This window comes from Pongo abelii, chromosome 12, assembly GCF_028885655.2.
Source record: "Pongo abelii isolate AG06213 chromosome 12, NHGRI_mPonAbe1-v2.0_pri, whole genome shotgun sequence".
Lineage (NCBI taxonomy): Eukaryota > Metazoa > Chordata > Mammalia > Primates > Hominidae > Pongo > Pongo abelii.
Window position 1 is genome coordinate 121107331 of NC_071997.2, and position 21648 is coordinate 121128978.

Genomic DNA, 21648 nt, shown 5'->3' on the forward strand with positions numbered 1-21648 from the left:
ACTCATGAACTTCAGAAGAGCACAGTGGAATTAACTCTGTGGTTTCCAAAATAAAAGTGAAATTCCAACCACCCCAGATGAAGCTACCCATCATTTCTAGCGTCCCCTTTTCTTTTTCATGTTAAAGCTCACCTTTGGCAAAGGTTTCTGGAAGGCCTGCATTGCCAGGAGGAGGGGTGCTGCTGTTGTCCAGTTATAATATCTAACAGAAAACAATGAAATAGATGTCAAAAAACCGAGGCTCAGACTGAAAACCTTTCCAATGTCATATAAAGTAGTCAAGGAAAGCTCGGGACTCCAGCGAGGTCCTTAAGGAGCTCAATACTCTTGCTAGCCCCCAGCCCTCCCCCCATATCACCCCCAGGCAGAGGCTCCCCTCCACCTCACCCCAGCAGCCAGTGAGGGCCCAGCAGCAGCCGTGCCAGCAGGGCAGACAGTTGGACGTGCCAGCAGCCCAAATCCCACTGTACAGCTGCTGCACCAAACCACAACGTGCTTGGGGTATTTCTTGCCGCGTGTCAAGGAAAAGGCAACCAGGTGTAAAACATTCATGGCTTAAGGGAGAAAAGCTTGCTAACAGTCTGCAAAAATACCTGTACATCCCTTGCCCTCAGATAATGAAGTTTTTCTTTTTTTTTTTTTTTTTTTTTTTTTTTTTTGAGACGGTGTCTCGCTCTTTCACCCAGGCTGGAGTGCAGTGGCGCTATCTTGGCTCACTGCAACTTCCGCCTCCCAGGTTCACGCCATTCTCCTGCCTCAGCCTCCTGAGTAGCTGGGACTACAGGCACCCACCACCACGCCCGGCTAATTTTTTGTATTTTTAGTAGAGACGGGGTTTCACCGTGTTAGCCAGGATGGTCTCGATCTCCTGACATCGTGATCCGTCCGCCTCGGCCTCCCAAAGTACTGGGATTACAGGCATGAGCCACCACACCCAGCCAATAATGAAGTTTTTCAAAAGGGTAGAGATGTAGGCTACTCTGATATACCCATGTACTGCAGAGTGTGACTATTCACATTCAATAAGAACATTGAGCTGGGTGTAGTGGCTCACACCTGAAATCCCAGCACTTTGGGAGGCCAAGGTGGGAAGATCTCTTAAGCCCACAAGTTCAAGGCTACAGTGAGCTACAACTGCACCACTGCACTCCAGCCTGGGAGACAGAGCTACACCTTGTCTCAAAAAAAAAAAAAGAAAAGAAATGAAAACTCACAAGACTGAGAGCTATCTGAACCTATCAGCTATACTGCCAATTCTATTGGCATGGAACTCCGACCACAGTGAAGATAATGCAATAATGCAACGTAGAAAAGTCTTTATTTTATATATTTCTAAGGCTTAATGTCTAGGTCTATTAGAAAACATGAAACAGAAACAGTATCATGCTACTGCCAAAGTGACTTTCAAGAGGTACTTACTTACTCCCAATCTTTACCACGAGATTGGGGTCATCGATAATAGCAGGGTTGTCCACAAACTGTTGATACGACACAGCTTGCTCCAGGAATGCATCTGTGACAGCAATTGCAGAGGATCAGGGAAAAAGAAAAAGAAAATTCAGTTCAAAATTAGGCCTACCTTTCATTTGCTCACTCACAAGTGTTTTCTGAGAGTTTGTGCATTCCAACTGTGCAGACAATCCTATAAAATGTATTTGTAAAGGCCGCACCATTTTACCTGGAGGGCGGCATCTGCGCAGCAATGCAGGGAGGCCAGGGCAAGTCTGAGGATGTTGGGGGACGTGTACCTTAGTTGGGGCACATATGTTCACACAGGGAGTAGGGGTGAAAACAGCACATATGTGCATCTTCACAGGCAGAGTCATGGCTATGCACAGCGCAGAAGCCAGGATCCCTCGGCAGACGTCATGATTACTGGGGTGACCCTGGGCAAGTGGTTCACCTCCCAGCCCCAGCTCCCTCCTCTAGCATGGGGATAATAACCACATCTGCTTCCTAGGGTGGTCATGGGGACTGATAAGGTCGTAAATAGAAAGCATAGGGCCCTTTCAAAAATAGGGCTGCCTCCACCACAATCAGAAGCAGGCAGGGCACTGTTCTCATCGTGGTGGGGCAGCCCCACCAGGATCAGAGCAGAGGAGAAGGTGGCAGGGTCAGAAGGCCCAGACCTCAGCCCTGGACCCTCAGTTCTTTGATGGGCTCTGGCAGCTGGGCTGTACCTTAAGCCTTGACCGCGGTTCTGACCATCTCCCGGGCCCAGAGCCACGCCCACTCCTTCCCTGGGAGCTCCTATTTACCCTGAACCGAACCGAAACCCAGCAGACATCAGACACTGAGAATATCCTCCGTCCAGGAAAAGAGTCCCTGGGTCTTGATGCCAGCCTGACTGGCTTCAACATGCGCCCTCAGAGCCCTGATCAGGACCTCCGGGGACTCTCCTGGGGTCTCCTGACTGTGACGATCTGGCCTCACCTATAAGGACTGGACAGCTGCAGATCCCGGCCCCATGAGATAACACTCAGATAACGGTGCCCAGCCTTGTCAGTGCTGCCACCCCACCCCCACCAGCTCATGTATATCAGGGAGGAAACGCCCAGGGGCCTCCTCACGCCAGTGTCCAGAGAGCCCCCATGACTTCAGAAACACAGTGAGGCTGGGTATTAATGTGTGGCCCTAGGAAAACTGAGTGAATGAATGGAGCCGGCGGGACCCAGCACACAATCTTGTTTCCGCTCTCAAAGGACTGGCTGGCACCGGCGTGAAAACAAAAAGGTCTCAATCTTTGCACAAGAAAAAATTCCCAAAGCCTTGAAGGGACCAGGATGGACGCAGGAGTCTCACATGGCAGCCCTGGGTGGAAGGGGAGATGGGGGTGGCTCCTGAGAGGTAGAGGGAAGAAGTACACAGCCTCGGCCCCTTCCCTGCTAGAAATACCACGAGGGGATGGAAAAGAGGCAGTGGTGAGAGAGGGGACAGGAGCGGTGTAGGGCCACTGTGTCTAGTCCCCGTGTCCACCAGCTGATAACTGCTGACTGCACCCGCTGGGGGACTTGGGCACACCCCGCCACGGAACTGTCAGGAGGCCCTGGGAGGGCGTTGCTACGAATATGGCAGGTGCTATGAATGAATCACCTAAGCCCACCCTATTAATGCCCTTTGAATCCAGCTGGGAAAAGTTCCCAGACCTCCTCTGACAAACTCAGACCTCCCTGTTCCAAGGCGCCGGCGCGCTTCTCTCCCGCTGCCGACGCCCTCTAATTTAATTAGACTGACACCCGCTCTAGCCTGCAGGCCTCTGGAGGTCGTCTCTGCAGTGCTGGCCTGGGGCACAAGAGACACACAACGATGGCCTGAGCCATGTGTGACCCACAGAACTCTGAGGCCGACTAACTGCAAGCCGGAAACATCGGGATTATGAGTTCGGTGCTATCATCTGTGCTATCATTAACCGCAGCCAAGGGAAAAGCTGCCTTGACACGCACTCCTTGGAGAAGCCTAAGCCTCTGCGCCTTCTGACCGGCGGCCACCAGAGGGCGCCCGCGCGAGGCCCGCGGTACCTTTCGTGATCTCCCGGTGGTCGCTGAGGCCCCCGCAGAGGGAGATGGCGATGGAAGGGAGGTCCCTCAGCCCGTCCGAGGTGCTCTCCACGCCACTGTCCACGCCCGAGCTGCCCACCGACTGCGGGGACTGGTTGGCTGACCGGGCTCCGTTGTCGCTGGCATGTTTTGCGAGTCCGGAAGGATCTCCGCTGGAAGGAGGAAAAGCGGCAGAGACCGGCTGAGGACTGTCCCAGTCCAGGGTCCTACATCGCCATCCAGTGATGCTCTGGGCACGCGGCCACCCTCAGAGCCGCAGACGGCTGCATCTCAGCACAGATGTTTATTAAAGTACCACGACAAGGAAAGAGACATTAAACGCCTTAGCTTAGGGGAGAAAACCATTATTTCTCAGCCGGCTGCATCTCCCTGTATCCCCCTAAAATATACTGAAGAAGCAGCAAGCTGTCCTCGCTGTTCCCTGCCCTTCCCCTCCAGGCGCCAGCCCTGCCCTAGATCGCAAGGGGACTGAGGGTGGGTCCCCAGGATCACAGGAGACCCTCCTGGGGGAAGAAAGGCCTGCACAGCTGCCACTTATCGGGCTGTGGACCATGACTACTGTGGACAACATGACCTCAGGCTTTGCGGGGAGGGCAGCCTGGTGCTGCGTCCCTGTCCAGAGGTGGGGACGCCGCCCAGTGCCCACACCCTTATGTCCACGGAGAGCAGGCGCATTTCACAAGGCAGTGGGAGGCTCCCACTGCCTCTCTCTCACACACTTTTTTCTTTTTTTTTTGAGATGGAGTCTCACTCTGTGGGCCAGGCTGGTGTGCAGTGGCATGATCTCGGCTCAATGCAACCTCCGCCTCCTAGGTTCAAGCAATTCTCCTGCTTCAGCCTCCCGAGTAGCTGGGATTACAGGTGCATGCCAGCACGTGCAGCCAATTTTTGTATTTTCAGTAGAAAAAGGATTCACCATGTTGGCCAGGGTGGTCTTGAACTCCTGACCTCAAGTGATCCGCCAACCTCCGCCTCCCAAAGTGCTGGGATTACAGGCGTGAGCCACCGCGCCCAGCTGTCTTGCACACTTTCTAATCAAACATAAGGGAAAACTGGGCTCACACAGAATGATATTCAGATTATAGGAAATGATGTGAGGAATTAAGAGGAATTTTACTTTTTGGGAAAATACAGGGCCGCCACTTCAGGATCCATGTCTGTGAGGTCATCCAGGTAGACGCCGTCAGCACCAAGATGTCGGCTTCGTTTATCTAAAAGGGCAAATGGCTCAAGTCAGAAAACCACTCTTCTAGAAATGAACTTATGGTATTGTATCTATAGAAACAGCATTTAAACACTATGTGCAGATTTGCTCCCAGGTACCCAAACTGCTCAAGAACCACAACAGTTCCAAATGTTCTATTTTGTCTGGTAAAACAGAATGGCAAGAGCTTTTTAGACAAATACTTTGAGGTCTGGGCACAGCACCATTGAGGGTGAGAAGCCAGTTTCGACGGACTTATTCCATGATGATGCTGGAGAAAGAGTGGATTCAGGTCACACTTGTAGGTACCGAGGCCCCTCGCTGGAGGCCACAGACTGTGTTTTTCCCATTGGAAAATGGTGGGCAGTACAACATGACCGTAGATCACCAAGGTCCATAAACCAGGGCCGTCATCCACCATCGTGTGGCCTGGATCAAGTTAGTTAACTTGCTGAGCCTCATTCCTCCTCCGTAAAGTGCCTGAAGTGTACTGAGCACTCAACGCATTGAGGCTATTACCATTATTATTACACTTACTATGAAACGATAAAAGCTTTCATTAGGCACTTCTCCATCAATACCCCGATGCAAAGCATCCCACACTGTGCATTCTCAGACACTGGGCATGGTGACTTCAAATGTCCTCTTTACTTCTGGCAGAGAATGATGTAATTGGTCCATATAATTCTAGAAAACCACACGAAGCTGCTGGGTGGATGGAGATCAGGCCTGGCATCGTTGATACTGACACACAGCCAGGAGTGCATTAAACCAACGCAGAGCGCCCACTGTGTGCCAACCACTATGCCAAGTGCCGAGGAGAGAAAGGCAAGTTAGATACAAAAGACTCTTGATCTCAGACAGCACATACTCTAAGGGGGAGTCAGGCAAAAATAAATCAATAAAATAATGATCATTTGAAATTGTGATAAATGGTATGCAGAAATTACAGTGGGTAAGGGGATGGAAAACAACACAGAGCAAGGAGAGAGGTGGCCAGGATTAACCTAATAATCAGCTTTATAAAAGTCACACTTATGGGTCCCATGGTGTGCTGAAAAGGACTTAACTCTCCCAGGTCTCAGCAAGCAGCCTCAGTGTGTAAAATGAAGTTTGCTACATGATCCTCAAGGCCTCCTTCATGTCTGATTTCCTATGACTAAATTCCGATAATTAATATATTCCGCCGAAGAGCTCAGACTGAACATGATCGTTGTCACGGTTCAGTTTCTACCTCAGTTTCCTTGGAACTTTGGAAAGGACCTGTCATGTGTAGAGTGAGCACAAACTATGAACAGAAAGACAGCCGGGAAGCCCCAGCCTTGGTACCTTTTTTCCTGGAAGGAGAATCCGTCTTGTTTGCTGTCTGGACTACACTGGCAGAGGGGGGTTTGAGCTCCTCGATCATGGGCAAGAGCGGCGCTGCTGCTCCTAAGGTCTCCAGGTCTTCTTCATTCACAAACTGCATTTCTGTCTGAGGCTTGTTCTGGTCCAAAAGTGCCCCCCCGACCACAATTGGCGATTGGTCACTAAAAGTGTCTGAAGATTCACTGTGAATGGCCTGAAAGTGACTTTTATCGCAAATTTTTCCACTGCTCAATGGGCTGGACTCTTTCATCTTGTGTGGAGAAGAAGACTAGAGCAAAGAGGAGAGAGGGAGAGAGAGAGAGAGAAGGTCAGCACAGAGGCAACCAGAAAAACTGCGTGACCCAAGGAGAACAAGTAATCAAAAGTAGGCAGAACTTTTAAGCCTCAGCAATCACCTGGTGATTTCTATAACTGCCAAAAAGTCCAGAAACCAAGAATATTAGGTCCAAAGCAAATGAACTTTCCTGTAAAACATCAGCTGCCAAAGAGAAGAGAGATTAGCAATGCCAACAGGCAGGAGCACCCTAAATGCTGTTAGATTACAAGTCTATTCACACACACTGGGATTCTCAGTGGCCATGAGAATAAATGAATTACAGCTACACCAACAACATGAATGAATCTTGCAAAACTAATCTCTGCTGTTAAGATCAAGTTTCCCCTTGCAGGGAGCAGAGGAGTCAGTCTGAGCAGTGACCGCAAAGAGTGGGGGTTTCCACGCTGCTGGTCATGCTCTGCTTCTCGGTCTGGGTGCACGTTGCACAGATCTGTTCCTGCTGTGAAAATGTATTGAGCTATACATTTACAATGTGTGTATTTCTCTGTATGCATATTTCAATAAAGTTTATTCCCAAAACATGAGTGAATAAGTAAAGATTTGGTGATAGTTGGTTCACATGAGTGAGAAATTAGCATTTCTGATTCTACCACCAGAGGGATTTCCAGTTACAGAAAAGATTTATTCAAACAAAAACCAAAATGCAATTCATGGGCTAAAAAGAGGGGAGAAAGCATTCACTTCTCTATCTGATCAAACAGCTTCAACTGCAAACGAAAACAATGCTACAGAAAATCTGTGGTTACAACTATTTTGCCAGTAGAAGTGATGGATTTGCACTTCCATGCTGTTTCTCCAGCAACTAATGACATAAACTTGCAAACAGAGTTGGCTGGGTCAGCACCATAGCTGTGGACAGGGAAATCAGCATTTTTCTATGAAATCTAAATATAATTTAGAAGGGAAATGGATCCACAACTTTGGCCTCAACAGACTACTCTCCAAAAAGCTGCCCATCTTGACTCTTTATAAGGGATGTTTTCAATAGTCATTCATTCACTCACTCACTCATTCATTTATATTACAAGCATTTACTGGGGATGCAAGAGGCTATATAGCATCTTCTAAGGGCCTTACAATATTTTTTAAAGTTTGTGATATAATAACATAATTCAAGATGCTTATAATACATTAGCATACCAAATAAAATTTCTTGAAAGAAAAGACTGTGTTCATTTCATGTTTTTAGAAACATATTTGCTGAACCAATTATGTGCCTACATGCAAACCCACTGCATTTCCAAGATACGAAAACTGGGGGTCAGCGTGCATGTGGCACAGCCAAGGAGAAAGAATGCAAATATTCAGAGGGCCTACAGGTGCCAGATACTTCACATACCTACATTAGCCCTTCTAACATCCCAACAATTCTGTCATTTTCTCACAGTTTTACAGATGAAGACACTGAGGTTCAGGGAAGTCTACTCATTTGCCCAAGGTCACCTTTCTAGCAAGCGGTGCAGTGAGGACTCAAACCCAGAATAACCTGCTGCCTCCCAGGCCCTCATTCTCTCCACTACACTCAGCTGCTTCTCTATTTATTTTGGAGATCTCCACAGGGTCAAATTCAGGGTCCCACCAACAATGAGGGCCCAGAAATATTTACTACTTGATGAATCAAAACCTTAAGGTTTTCTGACTTTGTTTATCTATTAGGCTGAAATCTTTCATTTCTGTTCTATTAGCCTTTCCCAGGGCTCTCCCAGGGCTCTCCCTCTCCCAGGGCTCTCCCAGATGTCTCTCTGTGTGAGGGACACAAGAACATGTGGATTCCAGCTCTCACAATTCAGCTTCTCTTTCAATGGGCCAAAAGTCCACATCTCTTTCCCTGTGGCTTTGCTCCAGTCATCACTGACCTAGCAGACTCAAGAGCCGGAAGCTATTTTTGTTTACAGTTTCAAGACAGCAAGATTGTGTGTAAGTTATATTTCTTTAATTTAATTTGCATTTAGCTGTGATAGAAAATGCAGATCCTGGCTGGGCACAGCAGCTCACGCCTATAATCCCAGCACTTTGGGAGGCGGAGGCAGGCAGGTCACTTGAGGTCAGCAGTTCAAGACCAGCCTGGCCAACATGGTAAAACCCCGTCTCTACTAAAAATACAAAAATTAGTGGGGCGTGGTGGCATGCGCCTGTAATCCCAGCTACTCGGGAGGCTGAAGCAGGAGAATCGCTTGAACCTGGGAGGCAGAGGTTGCAGTGAGCCAAGATAGAGCCATTGCCCTCCAGCCTGGGTGACAGAGTGAGACTCTGTCTCAAAAAAAAAAAAAAAAAAGTAAATCCTAAGAGGAATCCCATAGGTTTAAAATCTACAAAAGCAATGAGACCTCTCTATAACGTTGGTAACGTGGAAGAAAGTAATTCCAACATTCAAGGCTAACCCTTAATATATTTTGGTTTACCTCTGGCTCCTGGTAGCTGTGTTTCTTGGCTGTGCTATGATACTAATTCCATGTAATTTAAGCTAAGTTAGAAATCTTCGGTCCGTGGCAGAATTGAAGAGACTCTCACCTTAGCAGCCTGTGGCAGCTCTCCCCACAGCCAAAGCATCTCTGGGTTCTTCTGCCCTGTCCTGTCCGTGGACTTGCTGACCAATTCTGAATCACTTTTAGGTGTTGAAGGTCGGGAACCAGAAGGACTTAAGGAAAACACAAAGCGAAAATTAAGGTGGGAAAAGAAACTTTTGTAAATGTTTTGGGCCCAGCTCCATGGCTCAAATAGCCCAGAAAATGCATCCCCAGCTGACGTTCGCTCTGAGCGGAGCCTCATGACAAATCCCTCCTCCGGCCACCAGGGGGCAGGGAAGCGTGTCCCGCGAAAGGCGCTCCACGTGGGTCGCCCGCCCCACCCTGCCGCCTGGTGCACCCGCGGGGGAGAGGAGAAAAAGAAGTAGCCCAGAAAAGGACGTTTTACAAAAGAAAGAGATGGAAAGAGAAAGGGAAAAATAGTCTGTTCTTACCTCAAAAAGACCACCGTTCCCCACCCCACTCTGCACTCGCATCTCCTGCAATCTGTTTCCAAATCAAGTTCCTCTGCTGTCAGAGGGCTGCAAAAGGGTCTTGGTTGGCTCGGGTAGGCACTCATTAGAGTCCATATTTTAAATATTTATAATCTGCACTGGCCTTGGAAACAGGGAAATTATATGATGTGCCAATTTTACCAAAGATGCTGGATGCCACAAATAAACTCGATAACGTTGAGCAGGAGCCTACAAGTTGAAATTTTCTAAGATCTTATGTCTTCCAGGAATATTTCACAAGGGACTCACCAACTGGCTAAAGCTCGCTCAGTAACCACCTCCATGTTTCTGGAATTTTCACTCTGAAGACCCAAACGAGGTCTTACTTCTGCCCAGCCAAAGTAACCATCCAAAAGTCATTAACTTATCCGCAAGATCCTCACCGTATTCTAAACAACTTAGAGAAATATTATTTACAGCAGCAATTCTTGTAATTATTTATTGCCGCATAATAACATGGTTAATTATTGCTTATTTTCCCACATCATTTCCTGTAGAGGAAGATGGCAGGGTTTTTCAGACAAAGCAGGAAATAAAGCTTTCAGTTTCCCTTGCCATCTTCTTTCCCAGACCTTATCTATTCTTCGGAGACTGATGCTCCTGGTCTCATTTACCTAGAGTTCAACTCCAATTGAATATAACTTTCCTGTCAATACAAGGTGAGTTCATGATGATACATAACTTGTATCCAACAAACAGGGACCCTGTGGGCTAAACTGATCCTGAATCTCTTTGATCAAGCTGCATAGAGCAGCCAGACCAAGTGCTACCTCTCTCATCTCACACCCAGGAGCAGAGGGTGGTCCCTGCTCCCTTGGTGCCCCCGACTCCCAGCCCTTCTAACGATGTGCTGCCACAGGACAGCCTGCACGCTCTCTTTCGCCTGCCTGGGGAGAGGAGGCTCCTGACATCACACTAGGAGAGCTTCTGCAATGGGACACCCTGCTCCCAACTGACACACATTTCTGCCCTTTAGGGAGCAGTCCTATGAGAAGGCACGTGGGGCCCCCACACATCCATGTAGGAAAGGCTCCTGGCCTTTCAACCTCCTTGCTCTTCCAGCTCCACAACTGGACTTCTCCAATGAGACAACGCTTTTGTGCCACTGAAGTGTCTACAGTCACGTGTTCAGTATCACTGCAATAGGAAAAGCGCAGGCTGTGGCCTCCAGTGAGGGGCCTCAGTACCTACAAGTGTGACCTCAATCCACTCTTTCTCCAGCATCATCATGGAGTAAGTCCATCGAAACCAGCTTCTCACCCTCAACGGTGCTATTCCCAAACCTCAAAGTATTTGTCTAAAAAGCTCTTGCCATTCTGTTTTACCAGACAAAATAGAACATATTTGGCTATAAGTTCTTTGCAGCAATAAATTATCTCACTGTCACTAAATGAAATAAAGTCCTTTAGACAAAGCTTGCTCTGAGCAGGGGTCAGCAAACGTTTTCTGTAAAGAGCCCAGTGGCAGATATCTTGGGCTTTATGGGTTTTACGACGTCTGTTGCAACTACTCGCTGCTGTGGTGGTGTGAAAGCAGCCACAGCCAGTATGTAAACCAACTGCCTATGCCCGGGAAAGTCTGACAGAGGCAGATGGTGGACCGGATTTGACCCATGGGTCGTGGTTTACCAACCTCTGCTCTAGAAGAACGAAATGCGGAACATGGTTCTCCTGCAGCAATTCCCAACTCCAGAGTTCCTAACATTCTGGTCCCTTCATAAAAGCCACGAGCCACAAAACCCATAGAGGCACTCAGGCGTGTAACTCATGCATAAGGAGCCCAGCCCTACGCCAAAGTCTGCGGCAAGCCCCTCCCCGACAGCAAACAGGCCACCACCATAAATGCTGCCCGTTCAGGCCACAGCAACCCTTCTCCAAAGGTCTTGTGCACAAATACAGATGTGCTTTCTGCCGACCGTCACTGAGAGAATTCAGACGGACCAAAGAGGACCCGGGAATGGGGCCCACTGCCAAGTGGGATTTATCAGAAAGATGACTCCGAAGTGCTCTGTCATGAAATATTATTATTTTAAGATCAAAGGTTGTTCAAAAAAGTAAGCTTACAAGGTCAATGACTGATGTTCATAAATAAGGTAATTATTAGCCTTATCAAAGTTTTCAGTATTTTTGCCAGTCCCAATAAGGCTAATTAGTTTTTAACTGTTTACAACTTTGTTTTCCTCATTTTAAACGGACTTTTCTTCTGCAAATGTAGCCTCTGAATGAAGTACATCCTGAGGTCTGGTTCTTTAATCAAAAAGAAAAAAGGTTTTCCATGTACAAATTAATCATAGCTTCATTTGCTAAGGCTTATAAAGTAAACCATGTAAGTCCACAAAGTAGGTAGGTCAAAACTGAGGGAATGAAGGCAGAAATCTGAGATGACTACATCGAGTGAACACACCAACCTTTGATCCTCAGCCTGAGACCCAGCCCAGGCCATTCTCCAAGATTAAGGTCTAGAAATGCTGTGGAAAGTGTCTGACTCCATTATTCAGACAGCCCAATAAACTACTTAAATGTTTATAATAAATTAAAGTGGCATTCCAAAAATATCTTGTAAACTTATTTGTCAAACAACCCTAGACAGAAAACAGAAGATCATATTCCCAAGCTATATTTCATTATTCTCATTTTCAAAGCACTTCACAGAATTAGGTAAAATTATATGCTTAACCATAATTTCCAGAGAGCCAAATTTAGGAATTTAAAAAAAAAAAATCTGATCATCTACAAATGCTTATAATGAAAGGAAAAGAGTAATCTATATACATATTTTTTCATAAGTAATTTGGTTAGTGAAATTGATTTGTAAGAGTTAGATCAAAATTTTCACTTCATATAATCTACAGGTATTTTCTTCATAAGTAATTTGGTTAATGGTAAAATAGACTTATATAAGAGTTAGATCAAATTTTTCATTATTGAATACATCCCAATGGGGAAAATAACTCCTCTACCTTTCCGAAGGATGGAACAGGGAAGACTGTGGAGGGCAAGAACTAGACAGACCTCCCTCGGCCGCAACTGCAAGATGAGGGGTAGTCCTTTTGCAATCTACCAGGCTACTGGATACCACCACGTGATACACATTAAAAGAAAGACAAAATCAGAGGTCAATTACATCAAGTGAGATTATATATAAGATTATATAAAGTATATATATTTTAAAGATTATATATGATTATATAAAGTATATACAATATACTTTATGTAAAGATTATATAAAGTATATACAATATACTTTATGTAAAGATTATATAAAGTATATACAATATACTTTATGTAAAGATTATATAAAGTATATACAATATACTTTATGTAAAGATTATATAAAGTATATACAATATACTTTATGTAAAGATTATATAAAGTATATACAATATACTTTATGTAAAGATTATATAAAGTATATACAATATACTTTATGTAAAGATTATATAAAGTATATACAATATACTTTATGTAAAGATTATATAAAGTATATACAATATACTTTATGTAAAGATTATATAAAGTATATACAATATACTTTATGTAAAGATTATATAAAGTATATACAATATACTTTATGTAAAGATTATATAAAGTATATACAATATACTTTATGTAAAGATTATATAAAGTATATACAATATACTTTATGTAAAGATTATACAAAGTATATACAATATACTTTATGTAAAGATTATACAAAGTATGTACAATATACTTTATGTAAAGATTATACAAAGTATGTACAATATACTTTATGTAAAGATTATACAAAGTATGTACAATATACTTTATGTAAAGATTATATAAAGTATGTACAATATACTTTATGTAAAGATTATATATCGTATATATACTTTATGTAAAGATTATATAAAGTATATACAATATACTTTATGTAAAGATTATATAAAGTATATACAATATACTTTATGTAAAGATTATATAAAGTATATACAATATACTTTATGTAAAGATTATATATCGTATATACAATATACTTTATGTAAAGATTATATATCGTATATATGCTTTATGTAAAGATTATATATCGTATATACAATATACTTTACGTAAAGATTATATATCGTATATATACTTTACGTAAAGATTATATATCGTATATATACTTTACGTAAAGATTATATATCGTATATATACTTTACGTAAAGATTATATATCGTATATATACTTTACGTAAAGATTATATATCGTATATATACTTTATGTAAAGATTATATATCGTATATATAATATACTTTATGTAAAGATTATATATCGTATATATAATATACTTTATGTAAAGATTATATATCGTATATATAATATACTTTATGTAAAGATTATATATCGTATATATAATATACTTTATATAGATTATATATGGTATATATAATATACTTTATATAGATTATATATGGTATATATAATATACTTTATATAAAGATTATATATCGTATATATACTTTATATAAAGATTATATATCGTATATATAATATACTTTATATAAAGATTATATATCATATATAATATACTTTATATAAAGATTATATATGATTATATATAATTATAAAGTATATATACTTTATATAAAGATTATATATAAGATTACATAAAGTATTTGACTACTCTCAACAATGACATTTTTAAGAAAATAAAGAAACTCAGACATCTGATAATGACAGAGCACTGGATACTGAAATTGCTAAGAAATCAGCGTGAATTTTCTGAGACACAAAAACAGGAAACTGTCAAATGGCCTATTTCACTTTCTGTTTCACCCATGTGTAGGAGTGATCATCTCTGGTCACACTTTCGTGCTTAATCAAACTACATAATCCAAAAATTTGCTCGTGTGTGCTGTCAATTGTCTCTTTACAGAAAATACCTAATTCCAAATGTGGAAATGTAGCTATTTATCCTAATTTGTCATTCCATTTGGTGATGGTCAGATCTACATAACCTGAATCAGTCATTATGCTGCATTCATGAGGCAAAACATTACAGATGTTTTGAGCATTAAACATGCTCAGAGTTGTGTTTAAAGTGTTTCTTTTAAACCCTTAAAATTAACGTACAGTGCTTGAACAGATTTTTTCATCTACTATTGGGTTCTAAATATTCTACATTATTTTCCTCCTAAAGCACTATTTTTCTCTCCACGATTTTATCTCCACAGACCTAGAGAAAGAATGAGAATCTAGAAAGGTCTTGTATCTGCACTGTCCAATATAATAAACCACCAGCTACAGGTGGCTCCTGAGCACTTGAAACATGGCTGGTCCAAATTGGGATGTTCTGCACATGTGAGATACATAATGGAGTTTATAAAGACTTGGTATGAAAACAGAAATGTGATGTATCTCATTAATAATTCTTTAAAATTGATTGCTTGTTGAAATGATATTTTGGAAATACTGTGGTCAAATGAAATATAGCTTTAAAATTAATTTCATCTTTTTTTTTTTTTTTTTTTTTACTTTTTAAAAATATGGCTACTGGAAACCTTAAAATTACATATGGAGCTAGTTATTACATTTCTATTGAACAGGGCTAGGCTCTGACGCAGGAAGACCTCCATGCAGGGACTTTGTCACAGGCCTCAGCCTCAGCCTGCTGGACTAACCTGCGACATCAGTACTGGCTGGAAACCAGGCATGGGACATATCTATTTTCTCTCCAACCTCCATGTCAGCACACACTGGGGACTGCTGCTTGCTAATTCACAAGGTTACCCTGATCAAACTGGAACCAGGGGTGGCATTTTGATAAGACTGGCTTCAGGTAGGAACCCAGAGTTTCTAAGGGCTGGCACACTTCCACCGTGAACCAGAAGTGAATGTAAAGCATGAGGTGTACGAATAACCCAAGGATGTCACTAGCATTTAGATCAGCGTTTCTCAGTCTCTTTTTCATTATCAACACGCCCCCGAGCATTCTGAGAAATTAATAGCCCAACTCCACCCACCATGAGATTTTAATGCTGTGGCCCCTTAGAGACCACAAACCATTATAATGTCTAAGATTTTGTGGCCATCCAAGAATGAATTTTCATCCCAATGGGGGTTATATTATTTCCTGTGTTGAGAACACAGGATTTAGATCTACCCTCTTCCCCAAGTCCTTTGAAAACTAGCCAGGGGGCTCACTATTCCCAGAGGTGTCACTGATGTAAACATCTCTGGGGTCATCAGGATGGCATCTGCACAGTGAGCAGCTCCAGTTCTCCAAGTTTTCCTCTAGGGCAATTTGTGAGTTCATTTCAGGGAAATAAATATTCTTGAATTCAGCAGAATGGATTAAGTGTGGCGGAGGCACCATTCTAATAGCCCTGAACGACCTCAGCGGCTCCTGAAGCAATGTCTGTTTTTGAATTTTACTTAGGGCTAAGTATCAAGAAAGGCTCTGCCACTGTGTTTTCCCCTATTAACAATTAGCATGATGTAATTTACATGTTTTTCCTTTCAAGTTCACCTCCAGGGAGCTAACAGCCATATCTGCAGATGGATTCTGATACCAGATATAAGTGTATGATCTGAATATGTTCTGTGTTTAATCCTAATCTGTACCTCCGACTCTACACCGTGTTTTTCCTGGTCCTAATTATTTTCACTTTTCATTTCTATTTCATTCTTTTCTTAGAATTGCTTCCTATCACTGACTTCTAAGCCTCTGCACTGGGCCAGGGGAACAGGGAACAGCTTACCTGGGAGTGGGCGACCACTCTCTATCAGAATTAGGGTATGAGGCTGACTGAGGGTAAATCACGGCCAGGGAGAGGTTTTCCTCAGGAATATCATCTTGGAATGGAGGTATATCATTAGGAAGAGTTCTAGAGGGGAAAAAAAAGATTAAAGTCAAAGAATTCTTAATGATAGATTCATAATCAAGTACCAGTTTTTTCTTGATTAGCTCTAAGTGCTTTGTAATTAACATGATCTCTTTAAACATCCAGATCTGTTTCAGGCAGTGGAGGGGGAAAAAGTGAGATACCAGCATCCATAAACATGTCTATGTGCTAATGCTTTGGCTGAATTCTAAATGTAAAATGATTTTGTTTCAGCATTTGGACTCAGACACACATGCGGTGATCACACTGCTGGCTCCTCCCATCGTGCCACCTCCTGCTACCCTACACGGTCACGTTCCAAAAGCCTGGGAGGTAGAGCAGCCCCAAACCGGACCCAGGGTGGTACAAAACCCCTGCCAGCTACAGGCAGAACTGCTGAATAACTCAATGACCATACGCCGATCACGTTTTGTCTAACAGAAGAAATAAATGGCATCAACCAAACATGCCTTATGATTACAGAATAACTGCAAATGACCTCATTTCAGGTATAAGCACACTCACTACTAAATACAATTCACAATTTCAATCATGCAGAGGCCATCTGTCTATATGTTGATGTTACCTGGAACACCTACCACTAAATTTTGTACTTAACAGCCATGCAGAGAAGACAATTATAAGAAGCCCAATGACCCTGGTTCTAAGCCTGTCACAGGTTAGAGGCTGTAGTTGGGAAAAGCAATATTCGTTGCCAGTTAACATTTATTTTTCACCAAGAAAAAAGATATATTTTATTCCAAGTAATGACACAGGAAGATACTCCTGATTCTCCTTATCCCTTCTTTATGTTAACAAAATTATCAAAAATTATACTGAATTATGTAAAAATCTGAAACATCAAATATCCTTTCAAAATGAATTTTATCTTTTAAAACTGGCATTTTTCACCAAAATAGTAATACATACAAACAGAATTTCACCACACTGTTAACAGCAAAGAAAAAGGAAACAAAATTTCCATTAAACTTTGGACCTAAGTCAAAATTAAAAAGGAAAAAGTTGGCTTATAGAGAAAACAGCATTTTCTTCATTCACTTTTAAGCCTGAAATCAGCCCTTGCCTATAAATCAGCCCAACTGTGCATAGTTGGTGCTCAAATAAGAATAAATAGGTTCCAAGAAAATGGGTTTGGTCGTGAACTATTAATTTGCTCAGTTCCTGTTTCTTGACTCCATCCCAGGCTGCTAAAGTGATCAGCCAAGGAGGTTTGACATCACCAACTGTCTCTTGGCTACAGCACAGCAAATCTTTATACCACTCTAGGATTGGGTCCACATGATTCCAAAATTCAGCCTAAAATAGGGGTCCCCAACCCCTGGGGTCCATGCCCCTGTTAGAAACTGGGCCACATGGCAGGAGGTGAGCGGCGGGCAAGCTGGCAAAGCTTCATCTGTGTTTATAGTCGCTCCCCATCCCTCACATTACCACCTAAACTCCTCCTCCTGCCAGATCAGTGGCAGCATTAGATTCTCATAGGAGCGCGAACCCTGTTGTGAACTGCACGTGTGAGGGATCTGGGCTGCGCACTCCTTATGAGAGTCTAATGCCTGATGATCTGTCACCCATCACCCCCAGATGGGACCGTCTAGTTGCAGGAAAAGAAGCTCAGGGCTCCCACTGATTCTACATGATGGTGAGTTGTATAAGTATTTCATTATATATTACAATGTAATAGTAATGGAAATAAAGAGCAGTATAAATGTAATATGCTTGAGTCATCCTAAAACCATCCACCCCCGGTCCATGGAAACATTGTCTTCCACAAAACTGGTCCCTAGTGCCAAAAAGGTTGGGGACCACTGGTCTAAAACCCATAAAAGAATAAGGAATTATGGGGGAAAAGTTTATAAAAATAACCTTGAACAGTTAACTGTCTGATTCTGGCACAGGCCCTCCACCCCGGACAGTTATTACCTGCTGCTCTCCAGCAGCTCCATGGCCTCATCCGAGCTCATCTCGATGGGGAACATGTCCTCATCCTCAGATGTGTTCATGTTGTCATCTCTCTTCAGGCTGTCCAGCTGTGACTTTCTCCTCCTTTTTCTTCTCTTCTTTACTACAGAGCTGCTTGACGGTGTCTCGCTGGGAGCGATCGCCTGGGCTGGTGTGCCGGGGTCCAGGCCTCTCATCCTGTCCACAGAGCCCCTTTTCAGCTGGCATTCCATTCTTGAAGCTCCTTCTGACAGGATGGGGGAGGTAGCCAAGTGTATGGGGATGACTTCCTAAGAAAAGAACACGTTTTCTAAAAAGAGCCTCGTTAATTCGGGTATAAGCTGGGCCTTGCCAGAGGCCTCCAGTATTCACTTCGGAGGCCAAGCACCTCCTGGGGAGGGCCACAGCAGATGGCCCAGCTAGAGGCCACAGCCACGGTGACCTGGAGATGTGGCTGCCCAATCTGGTAGAAGATCAGAAAGCCAACAATGTATTGAATGCCACTTTGTACTCAATCCTGCATTTATGTAATGTTAACAACGGGAGATAATTCTCAGTGATCTCAAGCCCCCAAAATTCAACTTTGGCTGAAATATCCAGCGCACAGAGGAAAAAAAATGGGCTTTGACTCACCATATTATGCTGGGAATTGGATGCACTCTTGCACTTCTGTGTAGATGTGGGTGTGCATGAGTGGGTGTGAGAGAAAGAGAATGTGTATTGTGTATTTTTTTATATGCACTGAATTAAGATAGTAATGATCTGAAAACCAAAAACACATAAAACCAACAGCCCCGCCCAAGAACCTGCCTGCACCAGGGCCCAAGGAGGGCCCTGAACATCGAGGAAGTAGATACTGATCCTCTCCTTAAAGACAAAAGGAAAAAATATAACCTGTCCATTTAGTAGTTGTTTGTAATGATTCAACAGTTTTTATAAAACTCTAGTAATCATTTTATTAATGAATGCCTCATTTTGTATGAGAAACTTGTTGACAATAAGAATATACATAAAACAGGGGATAAATAAAAGTGTGCTGCTGATCATTCAAGTAGGTTTGGAGAGGATCAGACATGCTGAAATAGAATGTCTACACCTGAGACACACAGCTGAGGCTGGAAGAGAGTGAGAGGTCATCTCACCCGGCTGCTGGACTGGACCAACTAGAGAAGCAGCACAGATTCTCAGATCAAGAGCAGAGAAGGGCCCTTTGCTGTCCGTGGGCTGGAAGGGAATGGGCAGCCAGGCAGACCCCCGCAGGCACGTGCAGTACCAAGCAGTGTTGAAGGACACAGGCTCCCCAGCTTCCAGCAGCATCCTGGGAGTCCTAAGAGGTATCAGTAGGGAGCTGAACATACTCTGGCCTCCAAGGCCTCACCCCACCCACAGGCACCCTGTCAGGCCAGCAAGACCAGCAAGCAGCCCCCATAACAGGTCCCGCTGCACGCTGGCCCAGAATGCTTCCTCAGCTCCGACGGCCAAAAATCTATCTAAAGCCAGGTACAAATAGAAATTAAAAATGCAGGTGTCCACATGCAGTACAAAGAGTTTCTGTCAAAGGCCATTAGGAACCAATTAGTATTTTCGGAGTCTTCCCATCTAAGAGAGGTGAAGAGCAGGTGGGCAGGGATCCCCAGTATCAACAGGGTTGCTCTAGAACATGGAAAGAGAGATGGTGGGTCCTCCCCAGGCACCGCCCTTCTGGGCGGGCAGGATGGAGGCAGTGCCTGGGACTATTCTGTCCCGAAGCTGCAATTATGGACACTTGCTTTAAACCTGGAGCTATAAAGAGCCGTTCCTTTTTAATCATAGCTGTCTTCCTGGAAAGGAACTAGTTCAAGTCGATTTCATTCAGGAATCCCTACATCAGACCCCTTTAAGGTGCTTCATCTGTGAACAAAAGAGTTAAAGAAGTGGTTTGTCTTAGTAGAAAACATAAACATAAATCATGACCTTGGATTTGGCAAAGGACTCTTTATGCATATGACACCAAAAGAATGCACAACAAAAGAAAAAACAGAATACATTAAAAAGGTAAACACAAACTTAAAAAAAAAAAGAAATTAGACTTCATTAAAACTAAAAACTTTTGTGCTGCAAAGAACACCATCAAGAAAGTGAAAAGAGAACCCACCCAATGGGAGAAAATATTTACAAATCATATACCCGATAAGGGACTTGTACCTAGAATATATAATGAAGGCAAACAAGGCAGTAGTAAAAAAGAAAAACCACACACACACACAAAACTAGCAAAGGATCTGAATAGACATTTCTCCAAAGATTCAGAAATGGCCAATAAGCACATAAAAAGATGTCAGACACCACTGGTTATTAGGAAAACACAAATCACAACCATAAAGAGATACCACTTCACACCCACTAGAATGACTAGAATCACAAAATCAGAAAAGTATTGGCAAAGATGTATAGACAAATCAGAACTCTTTGTGCGCTGCTGGCGGGAATATAAAATGGAACAGCTGCTTTGTAACACAGTCTGGCAGTTCCTCAAATGTTAAATGTAAAGTTACCACATGGCCCAGCAATGCCATTCCTAGGTACGTAACCAAGAAAAATCAAACACACGTGTCCACACAAAAACTTGTATACAAATGTTCACAGCCGTGTTGTTTACAATGGCTACAAGGTGGAAACAACCCAAGTTGGTTTTTTTGGTTTTTTGGGGTTTTTTTTTTTGTTTTTTGAGACAGAGTCTCACTCTGTCGCCCAGGCTAGAGTGCAGTGGCACGATCTTGGCTCACTGCAAGCTCCGCCTCCCGGGTTCACACCATTCTCCTGCCTCAGTCTCCCGAGTAGCTGGTACTACAGGCGCCCGCCACCAGGCCCGGCTAATTTTTTATATTTTTAGTAGAGACGGGGTTTCACCCTGTTAGCCAGGATGGTCTCGATCTCCTGACCTCGTGATCCGCCCACCTCGACCTCCCAAAGTGCTGGGATTACAGGCGTGAGCCACCATGCCCGGCCCCAAGTTGTTTGTAATGATGAATGGAACAGATGAATGGACACGGTCTATAGATATAATGGAATACTATTCGGCCATAAAAAGGAATAAAATATTGATACATACTAAAACCTGGATGAACTTTGAAACATTAGTCAAAAAAAACAGGCACAGAAGACCGGATACTATATTTCCATTCAAAAGTTCAGAATAAGGAAATCTATAGAGATAGGAAGATTAGTGGTAACTTAGGGCTCAGCGGTTGGAAAGTAGAGTATAGGGGAGGCGATACCTAAAGGTTATGGTGTTTCTTTTGGGGGTGATGAAAAGGTTCTAAATTTGACTGTGGTGATAGTTGCATCTGTCTGTAAATATACTAAAACCACTACGTGTACACTTGAAATGGGTAAATTGTGTAT

The 21648-nt window shown here is 43.3% G+C and overlaps 1 protein-coding gene across 25 annotated transcripts in view; it reads right to left on the reverse strand.

Annotated features, from left to right (window-relative positions):
- The window catches only part of LPIN1 (lipin 1), a 158874-nt gene that overhangs the window by 46158 nt on the left and 91068 nt on the right, over window positions 1-21648 (reverse strand). For 15 of the 25 annotated variants that reach the window (XR_010136358.1, XR_010136359.1, XR_010136360.1 and 12 more), the window contains 9 exons: window positions 18247-18554; window positions 16186-16311; window positions 12445-12552; window positions 8978-9104; window positions 6091-6397; window positions 4675-4768; window positions 3519-3709; window positions 1420-1513; window positions 133-202 (listed from right to left, as the gene is read on the reverse strand). Coding sequence is in view for 17 of the 25 variants with exons in the window: in XM_054548371.1 (XP_054404346.1) it covers window positions 133-202; window positions 1420-1513; window positions 3519-3709; window positions 4675-4768; window positions 6091-6397; window positions 8978-9104; window positions 12445-12552; window positions 16186-16311; window positions 18247-18554 (1425 nt within the window). In the remaining 8 variants the exon portion in view is untranslated. The remainder of the gene's footprint in view (window positions 1-132; window positions 203-1419; window positions 1514-3518; window positions 3710-4674; window positions 4769-6090; window positions 6398-8977; window positions 9105-12444; window positions 12553-16185; window positions 16312-18246; window positions 18555-21648) is intronic. The other 10 variants (XR_010136364.1, XR_010136363.1, XM_054548373.1 and 7 more) reach the window with 2 other exon arrangements.